This window comes from Drosophila willistoni (genome assembly GCF_018902025.1).
Source record: "Drosophila willistoni isolate 14030-0811.24 chromosome 2R unlocalized genomic scaffold, UCI_dwil_1.1 Seg167, whole genome shotgun sequence".
Lineage (NCBI taxonomy): Eukaryota > Metazoa > Arthropoda > Insecta > Diptera > Drosophilidae > Drosophila > Drosophila willistoni.
Genome location: NW_025814050.1, coordinates 11,148,465 through 11,170,603, shown reverse-complemented (window position 1 = coordinate 11,170,603; position 22,139 = coordinate 11,148,465). Strand labels below are relative to the sequence as shown.

The window sequence follows — 22,139 nt, the reverse complement described above, 5'->3', positions numbered from 1 at the left end:
AAGGGCTTTCAATTACATATTACAATTTAATATGACAATTTAATTTATTTATAATTTAATAATAGTTTGAGCTAGTTGAAAAAAGTATCGCTATTGTATTGCATAGAGATTCCAAAGTCATTTTGCATAAATAAAAGGATATATACACTTTGCAAGAAAGTTGACTATATGGTTAATTTGATTTAAAAATATGTCACTGTTGCTTGGGAAAGACTTTTGAAGGCATAATTTATCGAGAGATCGAGACAATTGACCGAACCAATCACTTTCAATCAAGTTTACTTCCCGTCCTATTTCCAAATTGAATATAATCGGAATCGGATCTAAACCCGCTGGCTTCCACTGTAAACATTTTCTGCTTCTCCTCCCAGGCATCCAGCTCATGGATGTCAATGGCAATGGATGGATGGCGAAGCGCTATCATGGACAGAAAGTCCAATTCGGTGTCATTACCTGTTTCAAAGCAAAAATCTGGAATCACATCGCACTTGCAGCTGGTCGGCCGCAGGGAAACTTCATACATGATGTTCGAAAAAAGCTCGATATTTTGTAGATACATTTCCTGTGACAGACTTTCATTTGGCTTGCCGGGTGGCGAGTGTATGGAACTGAAGGGTACACCCACGGAGAAGGCACGGGGCATACAATATTTACGCATTACATTCACCATGGGCAGATAAGTACTTAAATTATCGGGTATAACCGCTTTGCAATTGAATACCCGCTTAAAGGCATTTCCGACGGCCTCTGTGAAGGGATTCCCTCGCGTTTCATTCAACGGCGCCAACTTATCAATCACACGTAAATCAGCAGTGTGAACACATTTCAATTGGCGATAAGCTTCATCCAAATGGGATTGAATGAGATATGTGACATACTGAAGACTCTGCCTGCAAACAACTTTAACCGAAAACTCGGCCATACAGTGACGGGGAGTGCGCAAGGTGCGCAAACTATCGGAATGAAAGGTCTTCACTTTGTGTATTGAGATGCTTGGCATGCACCAGCGATGTTTGAGAAATTCTGGACGTGATTCCTCATGGGGTAGACGTTTAATATCCTGGGCTTCTCTCAACTCCATGGGACCTGATTCCATTTTACACAAGACATTCCAATCGTTTTGCGTCACAGGTGTGACATGTCTTTGCAAATCTTTCACTAAACTACCCCTCTTGGGATCCATCAAAGTGTTTAGAAGTTGACACATCTCAGACATTGGATCAGATGGAAATGCTGAAGATGTCGCACTTAATGTATCTGTATCTTTGGCATAGACATTCAACCTGAAATACACATAGCCACTGTAACTACTGATGAGCATGGGCACTTTTTCGGCTATCCAATAGTTGGTGCAGTAAAGAATTAAATCCACTGATCGAAAAAACTCTTGACGTTCCTCTATCAATTGCCGCAAGCCACGACTATTTTGATAATGATTAACTTCGATCACCAGACGCACATTTACTGGAATATCCGTGGTATTGGTTAGCCACGAATCGATGGCTTGAATCCATGCCAATATGGGGCCCTTTGAGGTAGCCAATCCCTGGCCATAGAGCATGTCATTCTCCTCGGTTAACTTAAAGGGATCACGTTTCCATTTCTCTAGCTCCTCAATGGCTGGCACATCGACATAACCGTATAACAGGACCACATTCTTGATTGGTGTTGAAAAGTAGTTGGCAAATAGTACATATTGTTTGGGTAAATTCTCTTCATTATCCTTGGGCTTATATTCAGCCACATCGACGTCAAAATCAAGTTGCTTTAGGTATTGAGCCAAGCGATCAATTATATGCTTATTCTGCTTGTCATATTGTGCATCACCGGATATCGATTTGACTTTTATCATATTAGCCAACTCCTTTAGGAACTCTTCGCTTCGCATGTACATGTTGTCTTGAACCTCCTCCAGATCGACTTCAGCCACAGGTCGGCGGTCTTCCAGGGGTAAGTCTGAGATGCACATTTCACGCTCACAATTACAATTTTTACGGTCAAGGACATCGGGCACAAAGATGCCGCAATTCTTGTTATCACCCCAACAAATCATTTTGGAATTTAGAAATTTTTTTTTTTTGCGTTTTATTCCGAATTTAAATGAATGTATGTAGAAAATTAAGTCACAAATCAAATACCGAATAATGTAAAAAGGAAAGCCAATTCAGAGATGATCAAACTTGTACTTAAAATCTCTCATTCGAACCACCGGGTGTTTCTTGATCTTTCTTCTTGCGCCTAAATGGCATGCACAGAAACTTTTTCAGTGGGTTTTCTGTTTCATCGCGTCTTTTGTCGTTGGATTGTGATAACTTTGGTATTTGTAATATTATATTTTTACGTGTGCCAGATGGCCCCATAGTTGACCGAGCAGCTTCCAAAATTTCAGCGTTACCTCGACGATTGCAGTACTCGTAGATCAAATCACATTTACATTTCGCTGACAACATTGACAGTTCGTGCATGAGAGAGGCACAGGTTTTCACATAATTCACAAAACACTGAGCCGGTATGGACTCATTAATGACATCAGAACAATCCATCCGTTGAGTGTAGGGCAAAAGTATGATGGGCTTGTTAACATGTTTGCGAAAGAGACTTGCTATGGGCAGGCAGGTGACAATGCCCGATGTTAGCTCTGGTCTGAAATGAAATACATTTTCAATGGCCCTAATCGTGGATTTTGTGAATCGGTTATCAAAAGGCCAGCTAAATGAATCACAAGAGTCCAAAACATAAGTTCGCAGTGTTGTACCCATTTTTAGCTCTTCGTGTTTGCTATATAAATAATCTTCGACATGGGCATGCACCTGCTGGACCACCTGATCGGGTACAAGTTTGATGGTAAATTTTGCCATAACAGTCATTGGCAGCATGGTCGATGAGCCAGGACGACTAAAACAATTCTCAATGCCATGCATTGTGATATTCGAGTGACACCAACGTTGCTGCAATAGCTCAGCCTTGCCCAGTTCATAGCGAAGACGTCGTATGCCCAGTTTTTCCTTGTAGTCGTATTCACTGAAGCTAGCCGTTTCCAAGAGTTCCCATTCGTGGTGCGATAAGGGCTTGACCATTTGATTAATTTGGCTTATGCGTAACTCTTGACGATTATCTACCAAACTGTCCATCAATTGGCAGACATCGATCATGGGTTCATAGACCAAACCACCAGCAAGACCCTCTAAATGCTTGTCTCCGCCACACAATTCCATCCCAAAGGTGGCCCAACCTGCAAGACTGCAACTTAGTACGGGGCTCTCATCGTTGATCCACGAATTGTTGCCAAAGACTATTACGTCCACATCCAGAAAGAACTCCTTTTTTATGTCCATATATTGCTGCAGCCCAGTGCTGCCCATCTCATGCAGAGTTTCGACTATAATCTTTACATTTATGGGCAAATCTTGATGTTCCTTTAGCCAACATTCAATGGCGTTTAGCCAACAGACGGTCATGCCCTTACCCGTCGAGACACCACGACCATAGAGTAAACCATCACTGGCTCTCAACTCGAAAGGATCACTCAGCCAACCATCCCTTATCTTGGCCTTCGGTACATCCAAATAGGTATAGATCAGCAGCGTATTCTTCGTGGGCGATGAGAAATAATCGGCAAAGAGTACCTTCTGCAAGGGATCACTACTGCAGACCGAACGACCTAAATTGATCGTATAATCATTTACATAAAATTTCATTTTCTCCAGACGCCCACGCACCATATCCAAGGCATTCAAACACTCCGGCATATAGTCCACATCCGATGAAATGGTTTTCCTTGCCACATAATCTTCCAGTTCCTCAAAAATCTGGTCAGTTGTGTGATCGATCGCGGTGAGCACTTGCCGCAATTTTCTTAGCATCAGAAAACTGCTGCGTTCCACAGGTTTACGTAAATGCATTTTACAATTGGTACAATGGCAGGCAGGTGGTGGTTCCAATTGAGAGTCATCCCCCATATTTTCATTTGGACGATCCCATCTGGAGCGCCGAGAATGTCGCGAAGAGTTTCGCGAAGAGTTTCGCGTCGAAAATCTTTTCGATCCTTGCCTCATTTGGAATTCTTTTTCTTTCAAATTTTCTTGACTGTAAAATTTTTAAAAACAAATTTTGATAATTATTTTTTTCTCATTGATAACTAAATCATTTTAAGCTTTTCCTTAGATAACTTAAACTGAATAGAATAGTGTTTGCTAAACGAAGATTTAAAGGCTTTGGCACAATACATAAATTCTTATGGCAAATTCTATAAGTAATTCTCAATTAGTTTTGGCTTTGAAATGGTAAAGCCATGGCATTTCTGTTAGGACTTTGATTTCGTTCTTGATATTGCTTCAACCTAAACACCGACTAATGAACAACGTTTCATATTTAAATATTCTTATACTTTCACATAAGTTTTCAACTTTGAATAAGTTGAATTTTTTAAATTTATATGCAGCAATTTATTGATGTTACCATTTTGTCCGTGTTGCAGCCGGGAAAATCAAAGGTTTGAAAATTCAAAAAATTTATTGCTAAATTCTTGCATGTTGTCTAGCATTTATTTGCCAAGCATTTCTGTATGAACATGCAATTTAAACTAATCAAATTTTATCTATATAAAGTATCTGCAATGTTTTTCTTTTATTAGCTCCAACAGGTAATTTGCTCATTTATTTAGTTAGGAAATACACAATTACAGATATGTATTACAATGAGAGATGAATGAAAAATAAAAAAAGATATGAAAATGCAAAATTTTTATTAGAATACAACAAAAACGAAGGCAAATTTGATTCCGTCGAAGTCTATATACCCTTTTGAGCACAGGCCAATTTAAAATCCTATATTCCTTTCATAAATTTTTATTCAATAAGTTTTTTTCAAATTCCTTTAGATTTTATACGATATTTGATTTTAAGAGTAATTTTCCACTAAGCCTACTTTAATTTTTGAATATTTCTTTTGCGATATATCTCAATTAATTTCGTTTTTCGATCGCTTGTTTTTATGGCATCTATATGTTACAGTGGTCCGATTTTGTCAAGCTTGATATCAATTATTCAATAATATTCTTTCCAACTGAGAGCATAAAATAAATAGTTAGATTTCGGTATATCGATTTGGATTCTTACTCTGATTAACCCTCTAATGCTCGTGAGTTTTTTATCGATTGTCATAAAATTATGTAACAAACAATGAACACAAACTATTTTGAAAAATTTGCATTTCATTAAAGTTGGGAATAAACAAATGAAACTTTTTAACGTAAATTAACTTCGAAATGGTTTAAAAAATGGTCAGTGTGAATGATTTTATAAAGTATCGATATGTGCCTTGAGACACTCTTGGGCATTAGAGGGTTAAGAATATAGGTATATATGTAGCTTGTGGGGTCGAAAATGCCTGCCTGACTAATTTGTCAAGAATGACAGAGAGTACGTGGAGAGCTTACAAAGAATACATAGAGAGAATACAGAGAGAGATCATAGAGAGAGAGAACATAGAAGGAGAACACGGAAGACTTGTTGGAGCCGCGACGATCGGACGTCTTTAGAAGAACGCGATATAATCTATACGTATGTATATATAATTTGTATCCAACTAATCGGTATCTTGACAAATTCTATAATTCCACCTACAACGGTATTAACTAAAAATAAAGCTCATAGTCTTTTTTCCAAGAATATAAATTACGAAATGTTAACATACACCCATCATATTGGACATCAATTGTTACATCGTCTAAAAAAACATTTACATAGATAATTTAGATGTTTACTGCCGTAATATATACACTTATTTTAAAGACAAAAAGCCAGCCCTACTAAAAATGATTGATTCAAATCAAAAAATTCGTTAACCACACTCCAAAAAAAAGATAAATCAATTTCATAAGTCCGTTGTAGATAAGGTCTTAAAGCTCTTGAAATTAGTGTCAAATATTTAAGATAGACTTGAGCAAGCTATGGCAATAAAAAACTTTCAGTTATGTCTGGTTGTTGCATGAAATATTTAGTTAATGTGAATAAAACATGGGATTTATTTAAAAATTGATATGACTTTTTATTCTGTATTTTTTTAAACAGATATACATACATATGTATTGTGGTTTGAGTATTTTTGAGAGTCACTGTATTTTAACTAATTAGTTTGATCGTTTAATTTGCTTAGCTTTTGCATATATCTCCTTGGCTAATCATCGAATGCAAATGAGAAATATATTATCAACAAAAAAATTAAAATATATGTTCAATGGAAAGAGTATATTTTGGGTAAGTCAGTTAGTGGCGTTAGTTTTTGTTTACTTTTTGGCGCCAAAAACTATGTCAAAATCTGTCGAAGGGGTGTGAAATGAGTAAGGGGATGGAGGATGGGGGATTCAACAATTGTAAACAAACGCTTGCGCCAAAGTTTTGGCGTCCTTCTTCGGGAAAGTTTCTTTCGTCAGGTTGCCAAGGTATTTAGTTGCTGGTTTTTTCTCTCGCAGAATGGCAGAATGAAGTTTTCAGCTGGCAAATCAGAAACTCACAGACGCTTGTGGCAGACGGTTGTATCGAATCGCGAGCTTCCCGTTCATAGAAGTGCTAACTGAGAGCAATGGTGTAACAAGGGGAAGCAAAATAGAAAGTTAAAGTCAAGTAAAGTAAAGTAAAGTCAAGCAAATGCAAAGTAAAGAGGGAAATTCTTGCCGTTAACGCACACGCAACCAAAAACCATAAAGGAGGGCCAAACATATAAATTTTTGTGTAGTAAAAGTGAAGAAAGCAAAAAAAGAATCAAAGTGGAATTATAATGGTAAAACGGATGTGGATGTGGCTCAAGCCCAAGGAAACCTTCTGAAAAAAAGAAGAAGAAGCAGCAGAAAAAAAAGAAGAACCAGTTTTTGGTAGTGTTTGTGTGTTTTGTTGTTATTGTGTTGCCAATGAAAATGCAAATTGTTGGTAACAAATATTGGTAAAAATGCGGAGGCCAAAAGAATGTGCGAAATAAGCGAACAACCCAAAAGTATGCAACAAAATTTGATCGAGTCACGTGCGAAATCAATAATAATAATACAATACAAGGATTCAACAAAATGCCAAGATAAACAAAATTAAAAAAGCAAAACTAAACTTGAAATTAAAAAACAAATTGCGAAATATTTTCTTCTCCCCCTTCATTTAAAGTTGTGTGTGTGTGTGTGTGTGTGTGTGTGTTGTGTAATGGACTGACTTGCATAGAGAAAGTCCATTGAAGAACCAGCGGCAACATGTCTCAACCGCGCGGCGGACGCGGTGGTAGTCGCGGCGGTGCCGGTGGTGCTGGCGTTGGACGTAAGACGCCATCCTCATTGACCGGCCCACCCGATGATTCCACAACGCCCAGCGAACGTGCCACACCAGCCAGCAAAGCTGATTCCGATCCCAAGGATGATAGTTCCAGTAATGGCGATAAAAAGGATACGGATCTATTTCCAGCACCAAAACCGCCAAGTGCCGGTGCCTCTATACGGGATACGGCTAACAAAGTGCTCGGCCTGGCCACAAAAAGCGAATGGACACCTATCGAAGCGGAACTTAAGAAATTGGAGAAATATGTGGCCAATGTGGGTGAGGATGGCAATCACATTCCATTGGCCGGGATTCATGATATGGTAAGTACATGATGACTAACTTCTTTTTGGAGCAAAAAGGAAGTACAAGTTGTATTTGGTTTGTAAAATCAATTTTGAGCCAACATAAAACAAGGTACAGGTACAAGGCGAAGGCAATAGTTGAAGCACAGTGGTTTAAACTTTTTTTTTATTTTACCATAAGCAAAAGGATAGTTATTTTGAATGGAAAATGTATTATACATAAACTCAACTACTTTTACTTTTACTTTTTTTAATTTTGTCTATTAAAAATAGTCAGATATATAGCAATTCATGATCTTAAAAAGAATTGTCTGATTGAATAATTTGAACATGATATTTTAATATAATTTTGGTAATTTAGTTTTGAATAGAGAAATAGAAAAATTACTATAAATGGAATATCTGAACAATGGCTTTATCGTATTTAATGCTATATTGTACACCTTATCAATAAAATGTCTTTTAAATTCTATAATATTTAAAAATTCTGTAAACACTTATGTCGAATAAACTTCAGATCTCTATTATTTCTTTAGAAAACAAATAACTTTGACTTAAATATCTTGCATTAGAAATATTCCTTTTTACTAAAGCAAAATCACTATCTTTAATCGTCTTTTTTAAAATGACATATTGTATAGAAATTTCGGACAATTTAGAATCATTTCTACACCACTGTATGTCGCCCTTATCAACGTCGCTTGGCGGCGGCGGCGGCATTTTCATATTTGGTTGTTTACCAACCAAAATAACGGAACAGTAGCCAAATGTTAGTTAGTTATTTGATAGCGCGTCCCAAATGTTTCGCTGCCAAGGCAATGAGGCGCCCAAGTCCTGCCACAAGTTGCTAACCCGCCCACCATTACCCCTTACCCCTTACTTGTAGCGATAAACTCATAAAAAACATCGAAATTGAAGCGCTTCGATTTCAATTTACCATAAAAAAAAATATACCTATATCAGAAAAAAAAAACGAAAAAGAAGGAAAAAAGTCATTCACATAAAATTAGCGTTGCATAGACACAAATGGCAATAAAATGCAAGAAGAAGAAAGTCGAGACGACAAGAAAACAAGAGAAAATAAAGGAAAAATTGGAAAACAAAAAAAGTCATCGAAGAAGTAGCAGAGTGAAGAGAAGAAAAGGGTTTTCTGTCTTCCTGCAGAAGTTCTGTCGAGTGTCGGCTAGACTAGATATTTGCATAAATATAGCCCACAAACTATGTTAGAAGCTATTTTTGCCTTTAGTTTATTTTCAGAGAATCATTTTCCAGGGCCCCGTTTACCCCATGTTTTTATGATTGTGTACTTGATTCGGTTATAATTATGAAAATTGCCTCAAAGTCGAACAAAAACCCAAACGATTATGGGGTGAAGAAATGTTTAACCCACAGAGAGCTTATCAGCTCAACTAAAAGAATGCGGCACGGCCATGGGCAAAGTGCAGGAATAATGATGATTATACTTAAGGATAATTGGGTTACAAGGTTTTTCAATAAGAGAACTTCTTTAGTTTTCTTTGTTATTGTTTTTTTATTATTATTGACTAATAGAATTTTAAGTTATTTAAATACAAGAAGAATTATTACTAATTGAATAGAATTATTATTTATTTTAAAGCTCTCAGATTTGGAAATTTGAATAAAATCTTCTAATATTAAAAATAGTTTCTACATGTAGGTTTTTGTTGGTTTTTTTGTTCAGATAACTTCCGTATAAAAAAACAATAGAAAAAAGGAAAGAAACAAAACTGAACAATCTAATAAAGCCTTTATCCAAGAAGTTTTATTTCTGTTTCGTTTGCTGTTTTATTTTCGAATTTAGTTTTATTTTAACCAATTCAAGTCAATGTTAACCATGTGAGAGACTCCTGAGACTCTTTTTAAGTTCTATTATACTCAGAACCAGCAAAAGTCCCTTGCTTAAGGGACTAAGGACTAAGGACAGGAACTTTCAAGTCTTTAAGCTAAAACGTCTCCTATTTTGTAAAGTAGTCTAATTTTAATAGTTTATGCGAAATTGTTTTTGCAATATTTCAATACACCTAAAGATAGATCCTTTGATAGTTGATTAGAAATGGCAGGAATGGCCAATAAATCTAAAATTTAAAAAAAGAATAGGTATACTCTGTGGTTTTTTTCTATTATTTTAAAGTTGTATAGTAATTGCAAATTATAATTGCTTCCAATACCGCAGAGTGATTTAGCTAGCTAATAGCTACTAGTCTCTAAGCCATTTTTTCTATCTTAAGAATGCAATGTTTTTAAATGGTAAAAATATTTAAAATTTTTAAACAAGTATAGTGCGTTTTTTCACATATTTTCTCTTCCTTGCCCAAAACGTTAGATTTTTTATTAAAAAGCAAGCCAGTTTTGGTTTCCGATTGATGTAGAATAAATTTATCCGAGACAAATTTCGAAGTTTTGAATCGTTTGCCCTTTAGTCACTAAAATTTGAATTAATTAGACAAATTTTAAAAAAAAATTTCTTAATTCTTCTTATTTTTCACATTTTAAAAATGTTTTAATTAATCTTCAATTGACAATTTATATTTTGAAGCGTTCTCAATCGAAACATTAATATAATATTTTATGATTGTGGGTTATAAATTTAAAATATAGAAACTAAAGTTAAGAGAGATAAGATAAGGACTCTATTCAATTAACAAATTTAAATTTAATTCGAATTTCACTTGATAGAGTTTTTTTTATAAAATAAAGTTAAATATGAAACTTACTTTCCAGTTCTAGTTTGATCTTATGTTTGATATGTAAATTATTTAATTTCTTTTTGCAGAATACCGGCATGACCCCTTTGATGTTTGCAACCAAGGACAATAGAACCGCCATAATGGATCGCATGATTGAACTGGGTGCCGATGTGGGCGCTAGAAATAATGTGAGTACAAACAAAAGTGTGTGTAACTCCCCCAGAATTTAAAGAAAAACTCCAACTAGCGCAATATATTAAAGAAATCACTGTTGAAATGGGAATGGTGAGAGCGAGGATGAAGGGTGCAGGGTGGAGGGTAAAAACACACCGCTAAAATTGTGTCAAATCAATAAAAACCGCATAATTAAATCTCATACGGGGGCGTCAATGGTATTCAGGCAATTGTTGGCCGCACGCGCACCAAAGGGCACAAGGCGGGAAAAAACGCTGGGTCAACCGAACTGAGATTGGCCAATGGTCGTCGAATTGAGTTAAGTCAAGTTAAGTTGTTATTGGGTGTAGACCACAACACGCACATATCAGCAGGGGAATTTCGTCAACATATTAATCAGGGATTTGTCCAAGCAATATCCCATTGTCCCTTCAAGTGACTTTGTCACTTTGAGTTATTTTTAGATTGCGAACTGTGAATCCTTGCAAAACAAATGAATTAATGAGGCAACTAAAGAATTTTATTACATCTATTTTAATTCTTTTATAAGCAATGCTAGTTGGCGAGATATGGCCTTTGCCTTTACCTTTGCATGCCGCAATTACTTAGCGCAAAATTTCACTTCAATTGACCATATAACATATGTGTTTGTGTGTGTGTGTGAGTGTTACCTATGCGATAAAAATCCTTGACCTAATTACAAAATAATTGTTGCCAAAAAAACCCAGACGAGCGGCGAATTAAATTACCAAAACAAACACAGAAAACTAGGCAAAAAAAAAAGAAGTCAAAGTAAATCAAAATCAGATGGCAGTGTGCAGGAAATGTTAAAGGTAATTTTTGAAGAAAATAAAGATTTGGTCAAAGTAATTCGTTTTTTTTTTTCTTTTTTGTTGTTATACTCTAACTGAAGAGTAGCTATATTTTGGTAACTTTTCGGTTGGGTAGGTAATATCTTGCTAAAGATGTAACTTTTGGGAACTGAAATTGTGAATGTTAAGGTGGAAACTGTATAAAAATTAAATAATAATTTCAATCCCGTTTAAAACATAATAAATTTATTTAATAAGCCCTTCAAAATCACACAGAATATATATTCTTGGTCACTATTAGAAGTCCAAGACTGAGATTTTGCTAAGAGATAAGATTTGGCCAAGTTTGTTTGCATTTCGAGAAAGTTTAGATCTATGAATGTCAAGTTCTATTTTCATTTAATCTTATTGTTAGAGTATAAATAAGGAGGCAATCCAACACGTTCAAATTTTTCACAATTGTTCTTACTACCACGCATTTACTCACTTTAAGATGCATTTCGAGGTGATTTGTTAAGCAGCTTTAATAACTATAATCATGTCATCAATCATCATCAGTCAATTCCGTCTAGGTATCTTAACTGGCCAAATAATACATTTCGGCGGTGTATCAAAACAAACAAAAAACCAGTTAAAATCTTTTTAATTGCGTATTTTTGAGTTTATGCCTAATTAGAGAAGACTAACGTCAATGAGCAAACAAGTTCTAAAGACTACTACTTTTTTGATACTTAGAAGAGGCTACACAATTCTTGAATATATTTTTTTTACATTTTTAATTCCAGTAGCTTAATTGTTGGACATAATTTTTTAACTTCAGTTAAAAGTTAGTACAATAGCAAACTATTCAAGACATTTACAACGTAAAAGTAAAAGGATTTACAAGCAAAAACTCCTTATTTTCGCTACAAAACACTATTAAAAAAATATTTCTTATAAAGAGGCAACTTATTCCCTTATAAGCTTTGTGTGAATAACTTTAAAAAGTGGTAACTTAAAAAATAGGTTGTCATATTTTTATATGTTACTTTGATTAGAAAGTCGAAAGACTGTTCTTCTTTAATAAAATGAATAATGTAAAAACAGGCGATTAAAAAAATATGTACAGGTGTCTCACAGAAATCTCTAGAGATTTTGGTGCAGATTGTTTTTAAAATCTACCAAATGAAAGGTCGGTTTCACAGAAATCACGGCTATTTAATTTTTGGTCACCCTTTTTGATTCACTTTTATGGTGTTTTTTATAGTTTTTTAAAATTAGGTTCAGATGCATTTTAAAAAGAACAATTTATAGTAACAACCAATTTTGTGTACAGAATCAGAAAAAAAACAACATTCTCCAGTTTTTGTTTTTGAAATAAAGAATGGAATTTCATTGAGCCTGAGTTTTACTTATTTTTTGATTTGTCATTTTTTTTTAAGTTTAGACTTACCCTTTATTCACTTTCTAAAGAGAAAAAATCATAACTTGAAAAAAAGGTTTCAAAAAAAGTTTCGATCATTCTTTCTATTTTCTAAAACTATAAAGAAATTGAAGATAGAATCATAAGATGTAAGATATAAGATATAAGATAAGCTATGAACTATATCATCATTCAACATTGGCAATTTAGATTTGACGTACATATTTTCAAGAACTATTGCTGTAATTTCTCAGATAGTAAAAAAGGTGCTTGCCAATTTAAAGGAGAATTTAAAGTTAGTCTAACATTGGGTAACTGAAACTTTCACTAAATTGTCACATAAAGTGCATTACATTGTTTGCAACTGCAAAAAACTAGTGAAATAAAAATGAACGCCTTACTTTAAGGGTAGAGTTATTTAACATGATGTTTATTGAGTGCTTTGGAATTTTTATTTTGGTCCATAATTTCTTAATGTAATAGTTAGGTCTTAAACTCTATTTGACTAATGTATGAACGTTTTTAGTTTCAGTTTTTTGGTGTGCCAAACCCAATTACACAAAGTACTATGTCATGGTACTTGTATCATTTTAATTCTTTTAAGCGTAATTAGCAGGGTGGTAAAAGTAAATCTATTTGAAATGCCGCCTCACCTATGTAGAAGATGTTATCAGATGGCTGAAAGCATTTATGATCTGCAAAACTTAATGAATTAAAATAATGACCTACCCAGTTAGACCTTAGCATTTCAAGTTCCCATTTATAAAAACACACATCTTCCTTTTTAATACTCTTAATTTTGTTACTAAACTAATTCTACCTCAACACGAAACACACTCCAATTGTAAAATCGAGCTAAAGTAGATGATGTAAGTGGCAGAAACTAATTAACATTTTACAGGGCGTATATGGATGGGATGGCCGTGTCATTTTGATGGGGCGGTACTTAGCCAGGTAGCAGAATATGGTAGCATTTTGCATTTGCAACTTAAAAGCCAATTAATCAAGCACATGACTTCCCCGAAATACGCCCAGAATTTCTAGTAGGGCCTGACCTTTTTGGTCAAAAGTCAAAAGGACCTCGAAGGCGTCGTGTTTGGAGCATGCCAACTTCCGTTATATTTTTATGGCCAATTGCGTCATTAATATGCAATTTTAATTAAAACCGACTTCAAGTACTTCGAAGGTCGCAAACTAAGCCGATGACAGCGTGAAAATCTCTCGAGTTAATTTGTCAAACAGCATTTTCTTTTGTGTTTTTGTTTTTTTTTTGTTTTTATGGTGCGTGTGTCAACTGAATTAATTAACAAAACATATGCAAAGTCACATGCAAAACTCTGACATCAGTTCGTCTTCCTTTGCCAGTTTGTATTATGTATATAACAAAAATTTATCAACTATTCTTACATATAGTACTTACATTTTTTGTTGAAGAAGGTGTGTGACAATGCAAAGTAATTGCTGCTGTTGCTCAAAATGACTTCATTTTGCAAAAAAATAAAAAAGGGGCGTCAACTTTTCTTTGACTCTAAACGAAATCTGGGTCGCCTATGCCACCCACCAACAGCCACCCACAACCTCCACAGCCCTCACTTAGCTAAACTCCTTCTACGGCTAGTGAAAAAATGTGCTGGAAAATTTTACGCTTCCGTTTTTGTTTTGTTTCCGGTTTTTGCTTTCATTCCGTTGCGAGCCAAACTAGGTTTTTTTTTTCAACTATAAAGGCTTGAAGCATATGCATATCTTCCATAGAGATACAGGTGAAAACTATCTATGTGAGAGTGTATGCAAAATAGGAGCGTGAAATATTATCTGTCTTCTATGTTTTGTTGGCATTGCTTTCCTTTACCGCAAGTTGTCTTCCATTCTTCGACCCGACAATTGCATGGAGCAAAAGTCCTTCGCTTGATTTCGTTGCCTTTGCCTGGACATGTGTCAAAGACGTCGACCTAAGCGTTTTTCGCCTACTTCATTTCGGTCTTCTATGCCATTTGCCGCATATGCAAATTAGAGCAAAACCAAAACACACAAGAAAAATATATACAGAGAGAGAGAGAACTAAAGCCAGAAATAGCCACAAATAAACTACAACCCGCAAAAGTAATTCTCAATGACCAACTAAGCTAACGAAATGTTTTTACCCTGCAAAAATTGCTATTCTCAAGAGTTCACACAATCTAATTATATGTTTTTCCAATGTAACTTTCTGATGTTATCATCTATCTCAAGTCATACTCAAGCTGACTACCTTGAGTTTGACGTAAATCAACTTATTTTTAGTTAAGTAGCAAACAATTCTATTCACAGAACAATGACCCTCAGAAAACTAACAAGTTGAGATGTTTGTTTTTTAATATTTTTTAGTAAACATTATAATCATTATTGACAACTTTTGAAAAATCAGTAAAAGATCTCTTTTTTGCTAGCCACTAGTATCGCAATGTATTAAGTATTTTTAAACTTACTTAATACAATAAATTTTACGACTGAATTCATTGGAAAACTTTTCCTTATTAATGTCTTCTGTTATTTTTGAAAAATGTTTTTAGCTGTTCTCCTCTTCAAAAAATATTGTTCCAATGTTATATAATAAATGCTTAGAACAGACAGTATCACACAATGTCTTGGATAAGTCAAGTTGGTATATCTTTAGTCTCATCTGAAGATAAAGTTAAGTTTATTAAGTGGACAAACAACAGAATTTACCATGTTTAAAAATAACTAAGAAAAATTTAACTAATACGTTTTTATTTAGCCGTTTTCAAAATATTACTATTAATGTTATTATTATTAAACACATTTATAGATAGATAGACTTTCAAATTATTTATTACTGATATTATTTTTTTCGGCATATTTCTCAAAAAGAATATACTAATTGTAAGAAGCTACAGTAGAATTAACTCATATAAAAATAACTAAAATACAATGCATCAACGTGAGTTCGAATCTCATAAAACAATTAAACTATTAGAAAACTTTTTTTATATTTCGCACATGAAAACATAAGGTCAATTATAACTCGAATGGATGAAACTATTTTGATGGGAACAAAAATGTTAAAAGATATAGAGATAGAGAGTCCAAAAGAAGTTTAAAAAATGAAATGTCTTTGATATCATTTGGTAGATTTCAAAAACTACCTCAAAATCTCTAGAGATTTCTGTGACACCCCCGATAAGTTTAAATAAAGAACACATTTTTAATGACAGCTTTAAAATCATAATTTTTATGCATATGTCTTATAACTATTTTTATTAATCGAACCCATTTCTAAGGAGTTTATTTGTATTTTATTTTCTTATTTAGTGGAGCGCTTTCATAGGTCCTTTTGTTAGGATTAAGAGGAACCAAATGATCTCAGTTCTCTTAAACTACTAAATTTGAATAGAGAATACATTTTTTCAAAGCCTAACTTATTCTGCTGCATATATTTCAAATATAGTTTGGTTTAGATTAACAGTTTTAAAAAATATAAAATCTGTTTAACTACTTCATTCAATTAAAACTTAATAGTTTGAGCAAAAAGTATAAACTTTTTAAAGGGACTTAACTCTTGATAAATTTTTCATATTCTAATATTTTATTTCCATGCGACAAAAAAATATTATTCAACTAAATTTATACTTTTTTAACGACTTTTTTCTCCCATGGTATATTGTAAATAATTTCTTTCTATTAAAAGTCTTTTCGACGGATTTATGTTGGCAACCTCATTCAATACTCTGCAATAAAGAAAACACACACACACTCGCGAAAGGCACACACTCACTCGCAACCATAAGTACATACATATGCATATAAAAATAAAAGCAGTTCACTTCCGTTTTGTGGTTTCGTTAGGCGCTGTTGTTGGTTATAAATTAAGCCGACCCACGGGGCGTATGTGTAACATATTGCGTTATGGCTTATTACATAAGGTAACTAATAAATAAGACCCCCCCAAATTCCAATTCCAATTCCGAATACCAAATTCCGTTTCCTAATTCAGATTCCCTTCATGTGAGTCATTTACGCTCTAGTTGTCGCCGTCACTGATTGTAAAATAATTCGAAAAATGTTCCCCTCTGACGTTATCTTAAAGCAATTTTTTTTTAAGTAATGATTTGGTCAGGGTCATTTTTAGCCTTGGCTTCAATGCAACTTTTGCATGTGGCTGCGGCCATTAAGAGTTGCTGGTCAGCCAGGCCAAAAGTGAAAGTCTGCATGCAAGATTGTGGCTAAGTAATCACCGCACCCAAAAGCCAAGAAACCAACACAACCAAGGGAAAAAAAAGCACTAAACCACTCGCATGCAAAGTGAGTAAGTTGACTTTGACCCATTGAGCTGAGAGGGTTTTACCAATGAATTGCAATTGATTGAAACTCATTTTCTTTTCTTTTCTTTTTTCTTGCAGGATAATTATAATGTGCTACATATTGCGGCAATGTATTCGCGTGAGGATGTCGTCAAATTGTTGCTAACAAAACGTGGCGTTGATCCATTCTCCACTGGTGGCGTGAGTATATCAATATATATATGCATATCCACTTTTATTACGACGAAGAGAAATTTCCCTAATAGCACCCCCAAATCCAGGCACTTCATTCTTCTTTCGATTTCTTTGACACGTAAGGCGCGGGTTTTCCTCACTCAAACAGTTAGGAATGTAAGCGTATTGCATACCTTTGCGGCATTTGAAAAGCAATTAGTAGACCCATTGTGATATAAACGCATTCTAAACAAAGGTCAGAGACCAAAAAAAGGCTAAAGAAAGATGCAACTTCGGTCCTTGCATGTGGCTAAAACACGTTTGTCGAGGACCGGCAATTAACTGGCGACAAGGTTAAGTTTGAGTGTTAAGAGTGAGGTGAACCCCCCACTTCTAGCCCATTAATTGGCTTTTACAGAGTCCTTTGGTGGTAAAACCAACAGAAATTGTGCCTAGTACCTACATTGTAGAAATAAGTTTCTTTTTAAGAAACAGCTGAAGAAAGCATTTTTCAAACTTTAAAGAATATATGAAATGACTTGTAGCCTTTTGAACAGTTCTAATAACGAGGTCCATTTTTAAAGCAAAAGGGCATTGAATTCGATAAATGAAATTCTACACTGCGTATTACATACTATAAGGCGTTAAATTAGCCTTAGTTGAGTTTGAAGACATTTGCAAACTAAACAACATGGAGCCTTAACTCTAAAGGAATGAAACATTTTTAGTAATTTTTGTATTGTAATGTAAATTATGGATATGTATTTGTTTTTTGTCTACACTTTTGCTTAATATTTGTATTGAAAAAAAGTTAACATTAATAGTAGATTATCTACCTATTGTTAATTTCAGAGTTTTCAATGGTCTTTTTTAGTTTGCTACAAACAAGTTAAATTAAATTGGTTAAAATTGGTGAAATAAATTATAACCACAAAAAGGTAGTAGGATCTCGTAATCTCACTCTTTCGGCTAAAAAAAAAGAAGGCTAGTAATAATATTATCCGATTTTCGATAGAAATCCCAAAGAAACCACTTGTGTCTCTAAAATTCGTAAATGACATGTGTTGGTTTTTGGCCAATAAAATTGAATTTTTTCTCCATATTTATTAGTTATGATATTTTTTTATTGTCAATCATAGTGAGGACAGATTTAAAATTTACTTATTAAACAACAAATACAAAGAATATTTTATCCCCAAATGTTAAAAGGATACAAATTTGTATAAAGCAATTTTTTTTTACTTATTAATTTTGAGATTCACGTCAATATATCCAAACAAGCATCGATTCATTCATTTCAAAATCATCAATTAATAGCTATATTGAAGTTTTCACCTATAAAAACTTCATTACAATAATATAAAGATAAATATTTCCACTATAATAAGCGAAAATGGCAAAGTAAAAAAGGGATTCTATATATTTGGTAATAACCATAATAATGAAAGGTGGACAAATGTAGGTACCTATAGTTCTTGGATCTAATGATTCAAAGCAATAAAAAACAAATTTTATTGCCTAAAGTAAAGCGTTAACGTGGTATTATTATTTCGTTTTTACGCACGTAAGTTAACACCTGTTTTAACTTAAATCGAATGATTAATGATTCACAGGGTAATAAAATTTTCATTTTGTAAGAAACCCATACTCCATTCGCGATGGTGAGTATTTTTCTAGTTTTTGGTGGGATTTGTTGTCCAACCAAAGTTTTTGAGTCAAGATAACAAACTTTTCCATATGACCATCTCAACTGTAGTTAATTGAACAGGACAACTTATTAGTTTAGAGTGTAAACTTTAGATTATTTGAAAATGCACTTCCCTAAAGTATGCTATAGTTAATTTACTACTCTCTTCGAGGGTATACATTAGCCGCATTAGCTTGTCATACATTCCATTTTTTATTGCCTTAGTCTTCGTGTTAGAATTATTTTTTTGCCGCAACTGCAGGACAAATTTCTCTATATAAATTGCCTGGGCGTATTCCTTACGAAAATTACAGATGTTTATCGGAAGAAGAGAGTTCACCAAATACTTGGCAGAGAAAGAGAGAGGAAGGGAGAGAGATGAAAAACTTTGTAGGAGCAAGTAAGATGGCAATAATTCACACACACATAGACAGATGTGAAACTTTTGTTTTAGCAACAGAGCAAAAGTTTGAAGTGTTGGTTGTGCTGGCGTGTGTAGGTGAATTGGTGTGGGTGTGTGTGTGTGGGTGTGGGTGTAGGAGTGTGCGTGGCAAACTCCAAAGCCAACACCTAGCCAGCTCCAACACCCGTCTAACCTCTCTGGCCCATCAACCCTAACGGCCTGTCAGTGTTAGTTTTCGTTTTTTTTTTCCTTTTCTGGTGTTCCTTCTTTTAGTTTTGGGTGCTGTCAATCTGTGATATGAGGCAAATGGAGTGGGTTGGGGGGGAATAATAAAAAGAAGAGTGACACGAAATATGCTTATAAACGCAAAAACGAGCCGTGCGCCTATTCAGTAGCAACTTGAATTTTGAAGCGAATGGCAATCAGTTGGCTTTGAAGTGCGAAGCATATATTAAAACCAAAAAACAAACAAACAAAAAAGTGTGACCAAAACGCCAAGTGCGTGTGTGTCAAAGTGTGACCATTCCATTGTATGATTATCGCGTATTAATATTGAAATTTTTATATCTCGTTGCAGTCGCGTTGTCAAACTGCAGTGCATTTGGTGTCGAGTCGACAAACTGGAACTGCCACAAATATATTGCGAGCTCTTTTGGCCGCTGCTGGCAAGGATATACGTATAAAAGCGGACGGTGTAAGTGTGACCAGGTGTATAAATGTGTGAATGAAGTAAACTCAATTGCATTGATTTGGCCCACAAGTGTTGCTCCACAAGTGTTGCGCCACATACCACATACATATCTTATCGAGCTTCAACATAACTCTCTATCAATACTCTCCCTCTCTCTCATATGTATGTGTAGATTTGGCTAAGTTTATGCACTCTTGAAGTACACTCGAAACTTGTGCCAGGCAGTGCCAACGTAAACAAAGGTTTAATAAAAAATCATCAGAAAACAACACACAAAAATTGAGGGAAAAACGTCAAAAACAACAGCCAGAAGCATAAAGCAAACAAAAATTGTTGTACGAAAAATCGATAGGCAAAAAGAATCCGTTCGCGGGTAAATTGCATTCATGGAATTTATAACTAAATACAGCTAAGAAAGTCCATCAAAAAAAATGAAAAAAGTTGTTTATTTAATAGGAATGCACTTTAAAAAATATACTTATTTTAAAAATTTTAAGAGTGAAATATAATACAACATCTCTTGACTTTCACACAGAAGATTTACAAAAGGTCACTATAAAAAAAAGTAGAGACACTTAGTTAATTCTAAAATAATCTTTAAACTTGTTCTATCGGAGTAAATGTTAATTATTACAATTATCGGAAGATCTATTGGTTTGTCGATAGTTCCAACATGAAATATCGGGAAATATCGATAACTATTTAGCTTTAATTTGGAGAAGTTGAGATGCTTCATGGACGAACTAAGAAAGTATTTTTGCGGGGTATCCGATCAAAAGGTTTTGATTTTACTTAGAAAATTCTATTATATTTGAGGAGGGCATTTTGTTAGCTTGATGATTTTATAAAGTTGCCCTACTTTAAAGATTTAAATACTAATTTTTAGAATTCGCCAATTAAAAATTTTCTTAAAATTTAAAGTTCAAAAGTGCTGTTTTTGAAGGAAACTTTAAAAAGACCTAGCCAAAAGATGGGTAACATCAATGAGGGGGAGTAATTTGTTTAACAACAATTAATTTCTTCAAAATATTTTTCTAAAGCAACTACACAAAAATAGCTAAAAAAAAATAAATTAAGAGTCGCCTACCCACTTGTCTTTACTTTCGAATCAAAGAGACATTTCAGTTTCTCCGGGTGCACAACAAAGACACTCACCCAAAAGAAATTCAGACAGTCAACTTATTGTTCCACCTTTCTCCACCTCGTCTGATTAACTTGCAGTTGCCTCCTGCTCCTGGTCCTCCTCCCACCCACAAAGTCGTCATTCATTTTCGACAAAAAACAAAAAAAGAAGTAACCAAAAAAACCCGGAACTATTTGTCGCATCACGTGCATGGGTGCAAATGCACGGCAATATTTCCAGTACGCACGCAAACCGAGGCGCATAAATTTACTTTCGAGGGTGGCGGATGGGATAAATTGACTATAGCCAGATATTTGCCGATTGATTGTCTAGACAAGAGAAAGAGAGAGATGGAGACAATTGGAGAGAGAAAGAGAGAACTCACGATTGTATGACGATTGTCGAGCTGTGGCAATGGCAAACGGCAACTTGATTTAAATCAATTAGATACTTGCCATCCATTCGTTCCATCTAGACCTAAAACTTCCCATCCCCCCGCCCCCCACCACAAGCCAGCAATTCAAGCCATTCCAATCCAATCCGCACCGCACACTTAATGGCACTGTCAAGGAAAATTAGCTGGATAAAGTATTTAGCTTTCGATTCGGCTGGCTGGCTTCTTTTTTTACACACTAGCGCCCAAAATGGTTTAACAATGACAGTGGCACGCACATGCAAAATTCCCGTATTTCTTGTTCGGTTGCTCGTTGCCCAACAACAGAATTCCCTCCAAATACATAAACAACCCGAAAAGTCAGGAAGAGGCAATGAATAAAAATAAATATAGGTACATATAAAAAACCCAAAAGGGGGTCAAGTCGACCATATATACATATACATACAAACAAACACAGAGAGAGGTTTATACAAATATATATGTATATTGAGTATAGTGGGTTGAAACAATCAAACAACTTGATTTACTTTTCGCCAGTTCAAAGTTCGAGCGAAAAGTTGCGAAACTTTTTTTTCTGTTTGGCTAAAAATATCCATAGAATAACCCAAACATGCAGCCGTTAACACTTAAGGCTCGAATTGGCTAATTGGTTATTTATGATTATGTGTGT

At 34.6% G+C, this 22,139-nt stretch overlaps 3 protein-coding genes across 5 annotated transcripts in view; 1 reads left to right on the top strand and 2 right to left on the bottom strand.

Moving 5' to 3' along the window:
* Positions 1–268: 268 nt before the first annotated feature.
* LOC6642227 (cytosolic non-specific dipeptidase) lies at positions 269–2,053 on the bottom strand. The gene has a single exon (XM_002064711.1). The coding sequence runs from the start codon at positions 2,051–2,053 to the stop codon at positions 269–271; it is 1,785 nt and encodes a 594-aa protein (XP_002064747.1).
* Positions 2,054–2,186: 133 nt separating this feature from the next.
* Positions 2,187–3,959, bottom strand: LOC6642226 (cytosolic non-specific dipeptidase). The gene has a single exon (XM_002064710.1). It carries the CDS (start codon positions 3,957–3,959, stop codon positions 2,187–2,189), a length of 1,773 nt encoding a protein of 590 aa, XP_002064746.1.
* A 3,224-nt stretch (positions 3,960–7,183) lies between these two features.
* The window catches only part of LOC6642223 (serine/threonine-protein phosphatase 6 regulatory ankyrin repeat subunit A), a 30,287-nt gene continuing 15,331 nt past the window's right edge, over positions 7,184–22,139 (top strand). For all 3 annotated transcript variants that reach the window (XM_023176018.2, XM_023176017.2, XM_023176016.2), the window contains exons 1-4: positions 7,184–7,618; positions 10,395–10,496; positions 17,094–17,195; positions 19,836–19,952. In XM_023176018.2, the coding sequence (XP_023031786.1) occupies positions 7,235–7,618; positions 10,395–10,496; positions 17,094–17,195; positions 19,836–19,952 (705 nt within the window). In that variant the 5' untranslated portion in view covers positions 7,184–7,234. The remainder of the gene's footprint in view (positions 7,619–10,394; positions 10,497–17,093; positions 17,196–19,835; positions 19,953–22,139) is intronic.